At 50.2% G+C, this 15,311-nt stretch overlaps 1 protein-coding gene across 5 annotated transcripts in view; it reads left to right on the top strand.

The window, feature by feature from the left end:
• The window catches only part of Evc2 (EvC ciliary complex subunit 2), a 104,542-nt gene that overhangs the window by 13,671 nt on the left and 75,560 nt on the right, over positions 1-15,311 (top strand). For all 5 annotated transcript variants that reach the window (XM_087187305.1, XM_087187306.1, XM_087187304.1 and 2 more), the window contains 4 exons: positions 756-824; positions 3,185-3,371; positions 5,194-5,303; positions 7,100-7,153. In XM_087187305.1, the coding sequence (XP_087043431.1) occupies positions 756-824; positions 3,185-3,371; positions 5,194-5,303; positions 7,100-7,153 (420 nt within the window). The remainder of the gene's footprint in view (positions 1-755; positions 825-3,184; positions 3,372-5,193; positions 5,304-7,099; positions 7,154-15,311) is intronic.

The following is a 15,311-nucleotide window of genomic DNA, read 5'->3' on the forward strand; positions in this document are numbered from 1 at the left end:
CTCAGCCCATTGCAGGTGGCAGGGGGCTGAGGCAGAGAGGAGGGAGGCATGGCTACCCCTGCGGGGAGTGTCGCAGAAAGCTACCTCAAGGAGGGAAGGGCCCAGGCCAGTTCAAAGGCTGTGCATTGATACCAAGGGGCTAGGGTGCTGGGGTTGGGGCAGTGGCAAGGGTGGCATGAACATTGTGAAGGAAACAGAACCCTGAGGTTTACAGGGCAGCAGGAGGCTCGCAGATGATGGTGAGGCTGGGCTTTTTACTGTGTCTCTTCACGGGAGCCATTGTTGGGCTGGTGGAGGGCAGACCTGGGTGGATTCTGCATGCGTGAGAGACCCACTCATGGAGAGACATCCTGTGTTCCACACATTCCCTGCCACAGTGTGGTGGTTGTGCTGAGTCAGCCCAGTCCAGGAACACGATGCCTCAGGGTCCTTGGTTCTGGTCGTTAGGTGACTTTTCGAAATTCTGCTCATATTCCTCTGGCTGAGGGTGCAGCTGAGTCCTTGTGACAACAGATGGTCTCCACCAGCTACCTGACCAGGAATGGGTCATTTCATGTCCACATTCTCCCTTCCCTATAAGTTTCAATTCCAATCCTTCAATGCTCTTGAAAAATATCTTTGAGATTACTTAAGAAGGGATTAATGGAAGTAATCCCTTTATACTCCTTTAAAAAGTTTATCATCTTGTTCTTTTATTAAATATGTGCAGCATAAAATCTTTTTCATTCTCTAATAATTTCTGTATTTTATTGTAGTATGGAGACATTTCAAGAGACATTCAAGGGACTTCTGAGAATGGAGTAATTTTTCAAAAATGTGCACTGGTAAGTTTCCATAAAGTGGCTTATTCCTAACACACATTAGTAGAGTCATGTATTTAAGAAGTGGTAAATCCTGGGCTTCTCTGCCCATGTCTAGACCCATGAGTGATGACAAAAACAGTAAGGGGTCTGTATTAGTTACTTGTTTCATTGCTGGGACAAAATGCCTGATGTGCACAACTGAAAGGAGGACAGGTTTATTTGGCTCATGGTTTCAGAGGTTTCAGTCCATGGTCAGCTGGCTCAAGGAAGAATCATGCAGAGGGCCCTGAAGGAGGAAAGCTGCTCACTTCATGGCAGCTGGGAAACAGAGATGGAGGGAAAGAGCCAGAGAGGAAGGGGGCCAGGGACAGAGGTACCCTCGAAAGGCACCCCCAGGGGCCTGCTTCATCCAATTAGGCCCTAATTCCCAATGAGCCCATTGAGCCATGAACTCATTAATGGATTAATCCACGTGATGTTGTTAGCATCCTGCTGATCCATTCAGTTTCTCAAATTCTGTTAGCCAGCAACCAAGACTTAATCACCTTTGGCTTTGGGGTTATTTTGGATCCCAGGCATAGCAGGGTCGGATCCATTTTACGGCAACACTAAGATTAGAGGCTTCTTTAGGTAACAGATTATTGTTAGTAAAAATTTACAGTGTCATTTGGAACAGGGAAGAAAGTATGATGCATTTACTTTCTGATTACAGACATTAATGTGGTACTTGATGGTTTTAAAACTTTGCCTGAAGTCTGTTAGCTCTTTAGTCTTGCTAATCCCAGAAAGTGGTTGGTTATTCACATTACCCCTGTTAGGGGTCTCTGGGGCCACCCTCAGGCCTATTGACTCCTGGGACTCACACAAGTCAGAAAAGTCAATATGCACAGTTTATGACAGCAACAGGTACAGATAGAGTCGACAAAGGGATAAGGCGCTGGGCTCTCCCAGCACAGACCAAGCTTGAGGTTCCAGGTGTCCTTACCCAAGGGAGCTGTGTGCACAGCACCCTGCTCTCCCCATGATGATGTGTGACAAACAGATCAACAAGCAGGGAAACCTCCCCTGAGCCCTGGTGTGCGGGTTTTTCTCAGGGCTCAGTCACACAGGCTTGGAGCTCCTGTAAGACTGGCCTCAGTTACGCCATCTCCTGTCCCTCCAGAGGTCACCTTGACAGTATGGCCCCCGACACTCACCACAATCACATTGTTGGCATCAAATACCTGGTGTGGTTCAGGGCCCCAGGTATCCAAAACCTTTCCAGGCAGGATGTTTCAAGAACATTGGAGGTTATCTCCTCGGAGCAGGTTGAGGGCCAGTCCCTTGGAATGGGCAGGATTTGGACAGCGTGAGCCTGCTGAGTTCATTCATGGCACCAGCCTCGTTTTATTGTGGGTTGTGCACTACCCTGTTCATCTTCCTGGGTACTATCAATGTCACCTCTTTCTCATGTCTACTTTTCTTTTTTTGGTACCGGGGATCAAACTTGGGACCTTGAGCTTGCGAGGCAGGTGGCAGAACCACTGAGCTAAATCCCTGGCCCCTCTCACGTCTACTTCTAATGACACGGCCTGGCTTCTACATGCAGTTCTGAGTGTGCATGTATGTATGTGTGTATGTACATGCATCTATACATGCATATGCCTTCCCTCCCCCTTTTCTGTAGGTGACATCGATTACATACACAATTCTCAAGCTTGCTTTCTTTGCTTATATTCCGGAGCTCACCCATCCTGGAAAATACACTGCTTCCTTCTCTTTTCTCCAGCTCCTTCCACTATTTCAGCAGAGCTCGGAGAAGTGGGTGCAGATGTGGTAGGAATAAGGCAGGAGAGAGGGGAGCAGAGCAGAGTGGCAGAGCCCACCAGGTGGGGAGCCAGCTGCCTGGGCCACTGGACAGGGTCCCCATTTGAGCCACTCACCCTGTTGCTGGAAGAACCTGTGTGGAGAAGATGGGCCAGGAGACAGTGAGCAGCTCAGGTTGTTCTGAGAGCTCAGTGGCCATCACAGACCTTGGCTCTGGGGCTGAAGCTGCATCTTCAAAGTAATTGATTGCAGAAGAGCCATTGTTCGCTCTTCTTGGAGCACTGAATATCACCATCTCGCCGCCCTGACTGTACTTCTGCACTTGGATCTTTTTCTTCTGAGATTCTCTGCAGGGATAATTGCATGGCATTTCAGAGTCCCAGTTTCTTTGAACCTGTCTCCAAGCAACAGCTTGGCAAGTATGGGTCAGAACCCTCCTGGGCTTGGAAATTAGGGACCCCAATAAATTCTTAGAGCCTCTGTCAGAATGGATGTGCACAGTTGGGCTGGTGTATCATGTTTGGAAGCTGGACTTGGCAGCACATGTGCCCTCTGTCCACCTCCTCCTGTCCCAGGTTTCCGGGCAGAGTGAATCACAGACAGTGCATGTGCATCTGGTCGTGAACAACACCCGGGCACCCTTGTCAGCTAACCTCTCGGATCTGCTCTTGCTGGATGACATCAGTGGCCTCACTGTCAGAGACTCGACTGGAAATAAGACCCCGGATGGATTGCAGGCTTTCAGAAAGAAGTTTCTGCCAGGTAACAGCAGTGCGTGGTTAGGCCAGGAATGGAAAATGATGAAAATACTTGCAGGTTAATGTGCTGTCGATTGCAGCTCATTCTAGACGTGTTTATGTTCACTTAGTTAAGGCTCACAGACCCTCTGATGACCAGGGTAGCAAAGGAAGAGACCACCACTCGGTATCTGCAGTCAAAAAGCTTGATTATTTTGTTAGAGAGAGATAGGGTTTGGGGACAGAATTCTGTGAGATTTTTTTAAAATTCAGTTTTTATTATGAGGAATTTCAAGCAGACAGGAAATTCAGGAATTTCAAGCACTTTCCACATGTGGACTCACTAAATTTTTTCTAACATGGTGTCTTAGTTACTTGTCTTGTTTCTTTGACAAAATACTCAACAACCTCAAGGTAAAAGAGGAAAAGCTTATTTTGGCTCACAATTTGTTGAGATTTCAGTCCATATTTGGCTGGCTCCAAGGCAGGGTGGCATGGCAGAGGGCATCTCAGAGGAGAAACAGTCCATGGCAGGGCAGAGAGGAGGCAGCAAAGCAGCAAGCAGCAGCCTGTCTTCTTTCTGTCCCTTTATATTCCATGCAGGCTACAAGCCTATTGATTGGTGCCACCTACACACAGATTGGGGCTTCCATTATCCACACTTAGAACTATGCTAAATCAATTTTAGTTATCACACAGCCTTAATCCCAGTATCACATACCCACGATCTGCCCAAAAACCCTACCTATGAGTACATGAGACTTTGGGGGAACAGCTAGATACAAACCATAATATATGGCCACACTGCACATCTCTTGGTCCCTGCCCTGAGCCATCATGATTTCCCCCAGGGAGGGTAAGGAAGTTAACCTGGGAAAAGCGTTCCAACACACAGTCACATGGCCTGGATGGTGGGAAGTACTCCTAGTGTTGTGTTGTTATTTTTGTTCTTGTTACTGTATGCTTGTTGTTACTTATGCCCCGTCACCTCTGCCTGGGAGCTTACCCCTGCACTCACCATTATGTCAAAGGCTGAGAGGCTGATTTTTAACCTCGGGGGCAGCACCTTTCCCCCTGCAGATTAAGTAGATGACTGTAATCAAATGATCAGTTGGAGCCCAGTTCATTGCTGCTCTGACTCCATTATCATTTGATGCTTTTTCCATAGTAAAGCTAATGTGATTTAAGGAAAAGAGTTGGCACCAAGAGAGATGGGGCCTTTCTCCTTATTAATGGATTGATTTTAAGCCAGTCAGCCTCTCTCAGTCTTGGTTTATTCTTCTGAACATTGCAGATTGTGTGTTCTCCATCCATGCACTGAGGCAGAATTTGAGGCAGAATTTGGGGATCGGTTGGGTTAATGTGTGGCAAATCACTGTGCTAGGGGAGTGGGAGTGGCAAATCACTGTGCCAGGGAGGCTTGACTACAGTGACCTTTGCCAGGATCATTTTTGTGATCATTATATTTATCATCGTATCTCCATTGGCTTAGCTTTTGTCCTTATGTAGAAAAACATGAAACCATTAAGGAGCTTTAAATCCCCAGTGATTCCTAGAATCAGTGCTCATCTTCCCCCTCATCTCTACAAGTTGACTTATTTATTGTTTGAGGTCTCCATGAGTTAAGAAGTGAAGATCCAGTAGCATATTAGGGCTAAACCATAACCTGTTAGGCAGGAAGGCAGGACTGGAGGATGGGCAGAGGTGACCACAGTGACCAGCAGAGCCAGCTTATTCTCCACAGCCGCCCACTCCCAGAATCCTCCATCCCAGTGTGTGAAATGAACGCGGCTGGGCTGGGGGCGTGGCCAGCCCCTCCCTGACCCACAGTACTTCTCTCCGAACAGTGGGCGACTCCTACTTGGTTAGCTACTCCGCATCGCTGGAGCGTGGAGCCGTCGTCACCGGGGAGCGCCTGAGCCTTCCTGCCCAGCTCACTTTTCAGAGCTCGTCACGGGTATCTCCTTGGTTGCTTTGATTTCTGTCTTCTCACTGGTGAGAGGTTGTTTCAGGAACGGGAGTGGGAAGGGTGCAAGATCCTTGCGTCTTCCCTTCCTTCAGTGCCTCACACGGCATTGTGAGGGTGAACACTCCAGACCTTCTCCACCTCATAGCAGTAACCAGTTAGCATTTCTGTGAGTTTGTCAGGGCTGTAGAAACAGGGCCGCAAACCGGGTGGCTCCCAAACAACAAGGTATTGTCACGTCTTCTGACGGTGGGAGGTCGAGGCTGGCTCCTCCTGAGCCTCTCTCCTTGGCTTGCAGAGGGTATCTTCTCCCTGTATCCTCTCGTGATTGTCCCTCTGTGCACATCTGTGTCCTCCTGTCCTCTTTTTATAAGGACACCAGCCATGTCGGACTAGGACCCCCCAGTGGCCTCATTTTACCCTGACCACTGCTTTAAAGGCCCTCTCTCCAAACAGCATTGCTGTTAGCTTCTCCACTGCCCATGTCTCTTTCTGAGCGAGCACCAGCTTGTGCAGTGAGTGCTGCTGGCTGTGCCTCCTGGGCAGCACTGCCTGCCCCAGGTACTCAGTGGGGAGACGTGGGCCTTGTTTGCAAGGAGCTCATGGTGCCTCTGTTCCTTTTGCCATTTTTCTCTGACTTCGGGCCCTGGAGAAAGACCTTTTTGTAGGCAAAGAAAGTATGGCTTCAAGTGTGACTGTGCCCGGTCACGTGACAGAATCAAATCAGGGCCACAGCAGGGCCCCCCCGCCCCAGGAACTCTTGGTGCCCAAGGCCGTCGTGGGGCCTGTGCAGCCTCTCTGCTGCCTCAGGGAAAAAACTGCAGATAAAATTAGGCAAAAAAAAAAAGATGCTTAAAAGATAAAGACCAGATACAAGAAAGCCATGTGAAACTGGCAGAAAAGATAGATCTGTCAGGACATGATTAGGTACAAAGTCAAAGAAAAGAGAACAGAGAGATAAGAAGGAAGGATAAAATGGCCCACGAGTGCCATCAGCCATTTCAGAGTGCAGGAAACTGAGTCAGTGAAAATAAAAATTTAAGTTAAGTGTCAGAAACTCAGAATGAAATGACATTGGAAGCTCCTGTCTCCTCCGGTGGGAGAGTCAGGCCCTGGAGCCAGGGCTGTGGTGCAGCCCTGAGGCCCAGTGTCCCCAGCAGGACTGGCTAGGAACAGGGTGAGGCCCAGGGTTAGGGTTTCCCATCCTACTAGTCCTGCCCTTGCTACCACGAGCAGCACTACTCCCAGTGTGCACTGTGCGCTTCCCGGCTCTGAATTCCCTGGTTTGATCTCAAAGCAATCCTATGCGTGTGGGTCTCATTTCCCAGAGCGCTGAGGCACAGACAGCCTGGGAGTGATGGAGCAATGCAGGAACCCAGAAGCCTGTGCTGCCTTCCAGTTGCAGGGTGTCCTGCCTCCACCCCCAGAAAGAAGGCTCAGGCACCCCGCCATGGCACCATTAGACATGGTGGCATCCCCCTTCATTTTCCTGGGACCTGTGTCTTCTCAGCAGCAGAGCACTAGAGGTGCTGGGTATAGATCCTTAGGCACTGGGGTTTGGGAAATTAGTGTTTGGGTTTCCCATGAGCCTCCAGTAGAGAAGGCCATATCCTCATGCCACAGACCTGTGCCCCAAAGGGACCCTAGGACCCCTCCAGCTCCACCTCACCTGGCAGCTAGGGCAATTGCACCCCCAGGCACAGCTGGTTGGAACTAATACCAGGTGCTACCCCATGTAGCAGACTCCAGAATCGGTCAGCTAAAGCACCCTCTTCTTTCTCTTCTAGAACAGAACGCAGCTGCAAGCCCTTTTCACCATAACAGTGGCTGAAAGGATAACAGTAAGTGACAGTGCATGGGTAAGCCCCTGCCTGTCCTTGACCTGGGGTGTGCGGGTCTCTGGTTTGTCCTGGGAGCCTGGGAGAGGTGCTGGGGGCTGCATGCAGTGTCGGGTCCCTGTGTGGCCATAGGCTGGCTGGCTGGCTCTCTGGGATAACTGGCTATCTGGGGGGCGGGGCGCGGTGGCCCACTCCCTGGACAGGCCGACATGAATGCCACCTGGCCATCTGCATAGCTGTTTATCCCATTCCTTCCTGTCCCCAGTGTTTGCCACCAGCTTTGGCTGGGGTTGTGTTTCACCCAGAGCCCTGCAGTGCGCCCGGCCACCATTAGCACTTTGCATTGCTGCTCACCACGGTGCTATTTCTTGGCGGTTCAGTCACTAGTGCGTCGCCCATCAGGGTTCTCCAAAGAGATGGGGCCTGGGGGCTACGTGTGCAGATTGTACGAGAGGGGGTTTGTCAGAGAAATTGGCTCAGAACCAAGGGGCTAACGGTGTGTCCAAGGCCACAGCCTGAGAACCTGGGGGCTGCTGCGTAAGTCCTGCACTCCCAGCTGCGGAGCCTGGGCGCCGATGTCCAAGGGTGGAAGACTCCACCTCTGCCCAGGAGCTCGCAGGCACCTTCTCCTGTCGTCTGTCTGTGCCCTGTGTGGGACCCAGCCGACTGCATGGAGGAGGGAGCATCCCTCCTCGGTCTGCTTCGACTCATGCTACTCACCTCCCAGACACGCCCACTAACGCTCTCCCCAGTCCAGCCGACACCGAACATGGCCTACCCGACTGCACCCCTGCTGGGTGCCAAGGCTTCTAAGCAGTTTACTGACGCCACCCCTTGTCATCGTCACCAGCATGGGGTGAGAGATTATAGGTGAACCCCATTTAGCAGATAGGAAGCCAAGGCATCCATACCAAGAACAAGTCATTTGCCCAAGGTCTCATGTCTAGAACGTCACCATCCCCAAGAGGCCCCCAGGCTGGTGACCTCTGGGAGGACTCACAGGACTAAGGGCTCCGACTGCCTCCAGTGAGAGGACTCAGAGCAGTCAGCCGAGGGAAAAGGCTCAGGGTGCAGCGTGGAGAAAGCCAGCCGCCAGCGTCTGCGAGCCCCGCCAGCTGAGCCGGCACACAGGCCATCTGGAGGGTGGCACGTCGGGTTGTCTGTTTAACTCCTTTCAGCTGGGCTTCACGGAGGTGGAAACAGCCCAGGCGGTGTGGTTGCAGAGCCCTGTGGTCAATCAGTGGCCCACAGCGCCTCCTAGTGGCCTGGAGAGCCCTTCACAGAAGAGATGGCCTGGCCAAGCGGGCAGTCTAGCTGGGGCATTAGCAACACAGCTCCCAGCCCTCCATCCTGGTCTGAGTTCCTGGTGGGAGAGGCCATGTCTGATTTACCCTGTGTCCCCTGCAGTGCCTTACCTTGTAGGTGACACTCAACCAATAAACATCCCTTGATTGAGCTGATTGTCATCAGTGACGATGATCAACGCTCAGTGGAGGAGGTGGTTGGTGGCTCCATGATTGTAATGAATGTCAGAGGACATTTGTGCCCTTGCTCCTTGCCCAGGGCCTTCCAGTGGGGACAGAGAGGAGCCTTCCCAGGGTGTAGGGATGCCTCTCGTGGGCAGATTGCCTTCAGGGGCAGCAGGACAGGTGTCCACCTGGGAAGCAGGCTGCCCCTCCCAGGTGCCCTTGGGCTGGGACCCTGTGCTAGGAGCCCACTGTGCAGTGGGCAGCCTGAGTGCTGGGAACACAACTGGCTCTCGGGCTGGAAGACCTGACTTTGGCTCCCTGATTGTAGGCGGCTATGGCATGTTACTTGCCTCTCTACCTCAGTTTCTCCAGTGGTAAAGTGAGAATCCTGACATTGCCCACCTCATAGGGTGGTTGTGGAGATCAGTGGCTCAGTAGGCTTCACAGTGCTGTTCTTTAGTGAGTCTCAGTGAACGTCAGCAGTTGTCACCAGGGTCATTGTCAGGTTACATGAGAACATCCAGCTGTGCTCAGTGACCTGTGATAATCGTGAAAGAATGTCATTTCTTAGGATATCATGCTGAAGCACCCAAGGGACCATGCAGGTGCTAGAAGTGTGTGGGGGGCCCAGTGCAAGATTAGGGGTTGAAATGGAGTCTGGGACCCACCAGGGATGCAGATCACCCCTCACCGCACTGTCCCCCCAAAAACCTAATCAATGCAAAGTTATAACTGAATCTAAGAGTTTGTAACTTAAAATATAGGTTGGATGTGCACTGCGAAAAGGCCTTGACAGGAGGGAGCGTGGGCTCTGAACATGGCCAGCCTGGCAGGCTTCCTGGAAGAGTCACATTGTGAAGGTCAGGGAGGGGGGATGTTAAAGTGTACAGCTGCAGAGCAGGTGCTACAGTCGGTGAAGCCGGCCACACTGGTTGGACATGAGCCAGGTCCACTGCGGGGACACGGGAGGGTGAACAGGGCCCTGGGCACCCAGTGTGTGCTCAGCAGGGATGACAGGATCCTGTGGGACACTGTGAGGGCTATTATGGTTTGGATTGGAAATGTTCCCTGCTGATGGGCTTTTCCTGACTTCCTCAGTCCATCGAGAAGATCATAAGTTTGATGGATGGTGTTATTGGGAGGTGATGGAAACAGGAGGCGGGGCCTGGGGGAAGGGACTGGGTCATGAGGGGCATGACCTTGGGGACACTGCCTTCCTCTCTGCCTCCTGGCTGTGTGAGGTGAGCAGCTCTCCTCCCCGACACCCTTCCACCGCGATGTTCTTCCCTCACCCCAGGCCTCAAGGCAGGAGCCAGCTGACTGTGGACTGAAACCATGGCTCATGCTGTGAGCCAAAATAAACCTTTCCTCCTTTAAGTTGTCTTTCTCAGGTCTTCCTTCACAGTGATGCAGAGCTGTCAGACGAAAGGTGATGAGTAGGAGGGGCCACCAATGTGGGCCACAGCTTCCCTGAAATTTCCCTCTCACAGTTAAAAACACAGGAAACATGCGAAGTCGCCCACTTTGTAGTGCATGAAAGCAACCCCGTCATTTCCTTCACTTCCTGTTACTTTCCTGAAGCTGAGACTGACACCTGTTAGTCACAGAACCTGAGGCTTTCAGGAGTTTCTTTCCATTCCCTCTCAGGAAGTCATCTGCCCCTCTCTGCCTGCTGGATGAGTAGCACCTGTGAGAGCAAAGACGTCACACTGTGCCAGGCCCCATGCAGGTCTCAGATGGCTGCAGCGCCCCCTGCAATCCCTGGGGTTCATCAGGTGCACCTGTGAAGGGGGCTGGCCAGGACAGCAGGTTGCATTCTCTGCCCCCAGCATCTCGGGTCTCATCAGACGAGAGCCCACACCCGTTGTTATGGCACCCGATTCCAACAATAGTTCTAATGTGCCTTTGGGGGGAATGTGATCGAGTCAAGTTTCACCTGAAAATACGCATTTATGAAACTCGATGGGGGGATTTTGAGAATGAGTAGGTGGGAAGATTTGCCCCCGCAGATGTTAAATATGTCACCGAACTACAGTATTGCAGCATACAGCTGCTGCAAGAAGGCAGGCCAATGGAGCGAAAGAGAGTATCTGCCCGTGTGTATTGTGACAAAATGGTGCGTTAAATGACTGGGAGAAAACTGTCCTACATGAACTTGGGGGCAAATGAGTGGGTCTTTTGTAAGGAAAAATAAAATAATCAGATTCAAGTCTAAATAGATAAAACAATTTGTAAAAAATAAAAATTGGGCAAGAAGAAAACCATGGGTTTGAATATAGAAATATTTGGAAACTTTACATTTAGAAACAATGCAAGAAAGATAAATGAGGAACTTGGGAAAGTATAGTATATGAAAGAAACAGAAGATTAATGTCTTTCATATGTAAAGAACATGTGTTAATTAATGAGAAAGGAATCCCTCAATAGATAGCATCTACAATATGAGAATTTCACACATAGAAGATTTTACCAGGTGCCCTTGAAGTTCGGCAGAGGGAAGATAGAACGGTTGGCAAAATCATTTGGCTTTGAGTTGAAGTCAGAGGACTCGGGGTGTGCAAGGAATCTCGTATTACAGCTTCTCTGTGCCCACCAGGTATTGTCCCGCCCACTTCCCAGATGTGCTCTCCATGTGCTCCCGACAGCCCAAGGTCCGCACTAAAGTGCTCTTCCTTCCTGCATGAGCCTCCCACTTCCTGCCTCTGAGGGGCCCCCATTCAGGACTTCCTCCTGGGGCCACGGGGACATTGGTTTTCCTCATCTTTTTGGTTTTGGTCTCTTCTTACTTGTGCTGTGGACAACTCATAAACATCCTGCAAGACCCCGAGAGGCATCTCCACCTCCGATTCTGTAGCTGCCTGCGTGAGTTGGTTGCCTGCCTTGCTGGGCTCCATGGCACGGCACCACCTGCTAAGCCTTGTCACTCTGTAGCAGTGAGGTTATTCCTCTGGATGACACTTAAGTTGTGTGTGTTGGCATCACAAGGGAAGTTCTGGGCTGGACAAGACCTTAAAGATGATCTATTCCCACTTCGTCATTCTAAGTACAAACCTGGGAACTGGCCAAGGTTCTGACGCTCAGAGCCACCCTGAGGGAGGGAGTCCTGCTGTGTGCACTTTTTTCTCTAACCAAGTTCTAGTCACTGAATGGATGAGTTAGTAAAGATTGTCAAGAAGTGTCCTTACCTGTGATTGCCACCAAGTTCTCTCTTTTCCCAGGACTGTCACCTAAAGGATGAAAGTTTGTGCACTTGGGCTATGGGACAAGGATTAGCAAGCCACCAATGTCCTCTGCTCCTTGGATCTTCAGCTCAAAGCAAAGGATTTCAACAAAGTTTCTCTTAAAATGTCTTCCAGGAAAATCATTCTGTATGGTTCCCCATTGCCTCCAAACTGTGGTCTGGGCTGTGGAGGGTAGTGGCCAGGATTTAATGCATGCCCATGGTGGACCTTTGACATCTCCTTTGTACCTGTCCACAAACAGAAAAGCTGGAAGAGTAAAATAACATTCCTACCACCAGAGAGAACCCTTGCTAAGATGTTAGCCTCTTGCCTCTGCGAGGCTATGAATATATTATTACATAACTGAAGCCAAACTCTATAAACAATTCTTCAGCCTGTCTTTGGAACTTGCTGTTGGATTCTCAGCCTTTAAGCATCTCTTTTGAAAGGCCTTTTTTTCCAGCATCACTCTTCCTAAATGCAGCGATAGAATTCATCAAAGGCATCTGCCCCAGCTAATGTGTGATTAAAGGGGTGGCGATAACGGATGATTCTTCTCAGGAGACAGAAGGAAAGTTAGCGAGAATTGTGGGGGTGGGAATTGGGGATAGCCACCTCTTTCTTTATTCCTGAGACAGTGCTGTGTAAGGCAGACATGCTCTTTGGAATCCATGCTTTGAATGGGTTGTGATGGAATTGGGCTGCAGCATTTTGGGGAGAATCTCAGAGCTATGATTAATTTGGGGCTGATCCTTGTGCTCCGCACAACTTCAATTCCAGTGCTTGTCCCTGCAGTGGTGACCCCAAAGACCTTCAGGGCCACTGCCTGCTCCCGTCTCAGGTATCCCACATGCCCATTCTGTCACACCATCACTGTCCCCTCACTCTGCCCTTCCCTCCGGCCTAAAAGTAGCTGTAGCTCACATGTACTGACCCATCTCAATGTGCTTTGTGGTGTAACAGCGACACCATGTGTGCACGTATGCGTGTGTGGCAAATCACACGTTCACAATGCTGTCTTGCCACCGCAAGAGGAAACACGGTGCCCTTTGTGTGCTGCCTCCCATCCCACCCTTCCTTCTCTCTGGATTTGCTGACCTGGACATTGCCCATGAATGTGCACCTTTTGAAGAGACCGGCTTCTTCAGGTTACTACTCTGTTTTGTGTTCCTGCCTGGTGTGGCTCACATCAGATCATCTTTCCCTCGTTGGCTGAGTATTCCATGGTGTGGCTGTGCAGCATTTTGTTATTTCACTATTTATCAGGATGCTCCTCCACCCTGTCTGCTCTTATGAATGGTTCTACTGAGAAGATTTGGGTGCAGGTTTTGTGGGAACACCTGCTTCCGAACCTTTTCAGTGCGTACTCGGAAATGAAGTTTCAGGTGCATGGCAGTTTGGTTTGTAAGGTGTTGAGGAGCCACAGGTGCTACTTTAGTTCTTGTTTTACAGATGAGGCACCTGGAGCTCAGGGAGGGGGAGGCCAGCATCCTGCAGTGTGGTTGGGGCAGAGCTGGAGTTGACCTCTCAGCTAGGGTCAGAGTCCGAGGTCTTCACTTCCTGCTGTGTCCGCAACCTCATTTCTCACCCATCATTCCTTACCTTCTCCCCACTGAGGCCATGCAGCAGCCAGAGTCGTCCTACCCGGCTGATCTGGCCGTGTGTCTTTCTGCTTGAAACTGCCACCCCTTCCTCCTAGGTCCTTGGGATGATGTGGTGAATCTCAAACCTGCTCTCAAAGGCGTCTGGGCCCCAGGCTGCTTCTCTTGGCAACTGTAGGTCCTTCCTGTGACTCCCTCTCCCTGACTTATTCTCCACGCGCACCAGGCCACCTTGTGGGAAGCGTCCTTTGGTCCTTTGAGCTGAGATAGGACTTCCCCCCTCAGTCTACCAGCTTCCCAGGCTGGGCTAGGCACACTGGCCCCTGGTGTCCACATACCATGCATTCCTCCTCAGAGCAGGGCCACTTCCCTCTTTCCTTCTATGGCCCACAACAAGGCTCATCATCTTGGGGAATTACCTAGGCCTGATCAGGAAAGTTTATCACCACATCCACCGTCTGGGTCACACCTGGAAACCTGCTGTGACATAGCCATTTAAGTAGAGTTTCATGCAAGTTGAACTGTAGCGGAGTTCTGTCTCTGTACATGCGAAATGGGCAGAGAATTCTGAATATTCTGAAATATTTGAAAGATAAAAAGTGAATAAAGCCTGGTCCGTAAAGAAATTAAATAAAGGTGCTGATGGTTAGGGATGATTATAAAGAGATTATAATGGGGGCCAGGGATTTAGCTCAGTGGTTTCGCCGCCTGCTGTGCAAGCGCAAGGACCTGAGTTCGATCCCCGGTACCAAAAAAAAAAGAGATTGTAATGGTTTTTGACTAGAGACATGAATTAAAAATCCTTCCCTGCTAACTTACTAATTCCCAGAAAGGCAAACTACATATTCAGAGGGGGAACCAACATATAATAGTAATACAGCCCCTAGTGACCTGACCCAGGGCCCCTAGGAGAGGCCTAGGTGCAGCTTGACCCTAGAGTGGCAGCTGTAGTTATGAAGGTCACTGGAATCCTGGGTGTGAATCTGGGACTTGGGTCATTTACTTATTTGTACTTTGCCATAATTTATAACATTGGGATTGAAATACTGCCCACCTCACACTACCATTGTAGGGCTTAAAATATGTAAAACATGGAAACAAGCTTGGTGTCATCTAATCAATGGTGGTGGTGATGTTGGTGATGTGATGACAATGATGGTGGAGATGATGGTGGTTGTCTTAGTTACTTTCTCTTTGCTGGGACAAAATACATGATGCCCATAAGTAAAAGGAGGAAGGCTTTATTTTAGCTCATGATGTGTAGCGGTTTCAGTCCATAGTTGCCTGACTCCAAGGCAGGGTGGCCTGGCAGAGGGGCCTGGTGGAGGAGAAACAGTCCATGGCAGAGCAGGCAGGAGGCAGTGAGCAGTGAATATCCCTTTCCCTTTTATTCCTTTCAAGCTACAAGTCTATTGATCAGAACCTCCCATTATCCACACCCAGAATTATGCTAAGCCAGTCAGTGGAGTAATTTAGGTATCACACACCTTTAATCCATATTCACGCACACTAGATCCAGCCACCTCTAAACAGCCCCACGTGTGGGACTTTGGAGGGACATCTAGATACGACAGTGGTGATGGTGATGATAATGATTTCGGTGATGATGGTTATGGTGGTGGTGATGGAGATAATGGTGATAATGGTGGTATTGATGGTGATAGTGAGAATGATGATGGTGGTAATGGTAATTAGTGGCGTATGAAGCTTCTTCCCAGAAAGCTGCATCATGAAATCTTACTCTTCTTTGACCATCTTCACAGAGGATGTTGAAGAATTGAGGTGTTGTGGGCATGCAGGAAGCAGGCCCTTGTGTAATATAGCACCACAAATGACTGAAGAATGTGTGGTTGGAGTGGGCTTGCTCCAA

The sequence above is a fragment of the Heterocephalus glaber genome, unplaced genomic scaffold, assembly GCF_053883595.1.
Source record: "Heterocephalus glaber isolate CG9 unplaced genomic scaffold, H.glaber_assembly_v1.0 deba00001509, whole genome shotgun sequence".
In the NCBI taxonomy this organism is placed as follows: domain Eukaryota; kingdom Metazoa; phylum Chordata; class Mammalia; order Rodentia; family Bathyergidae; genus Heterocephalus; species Heterocephalus glaber.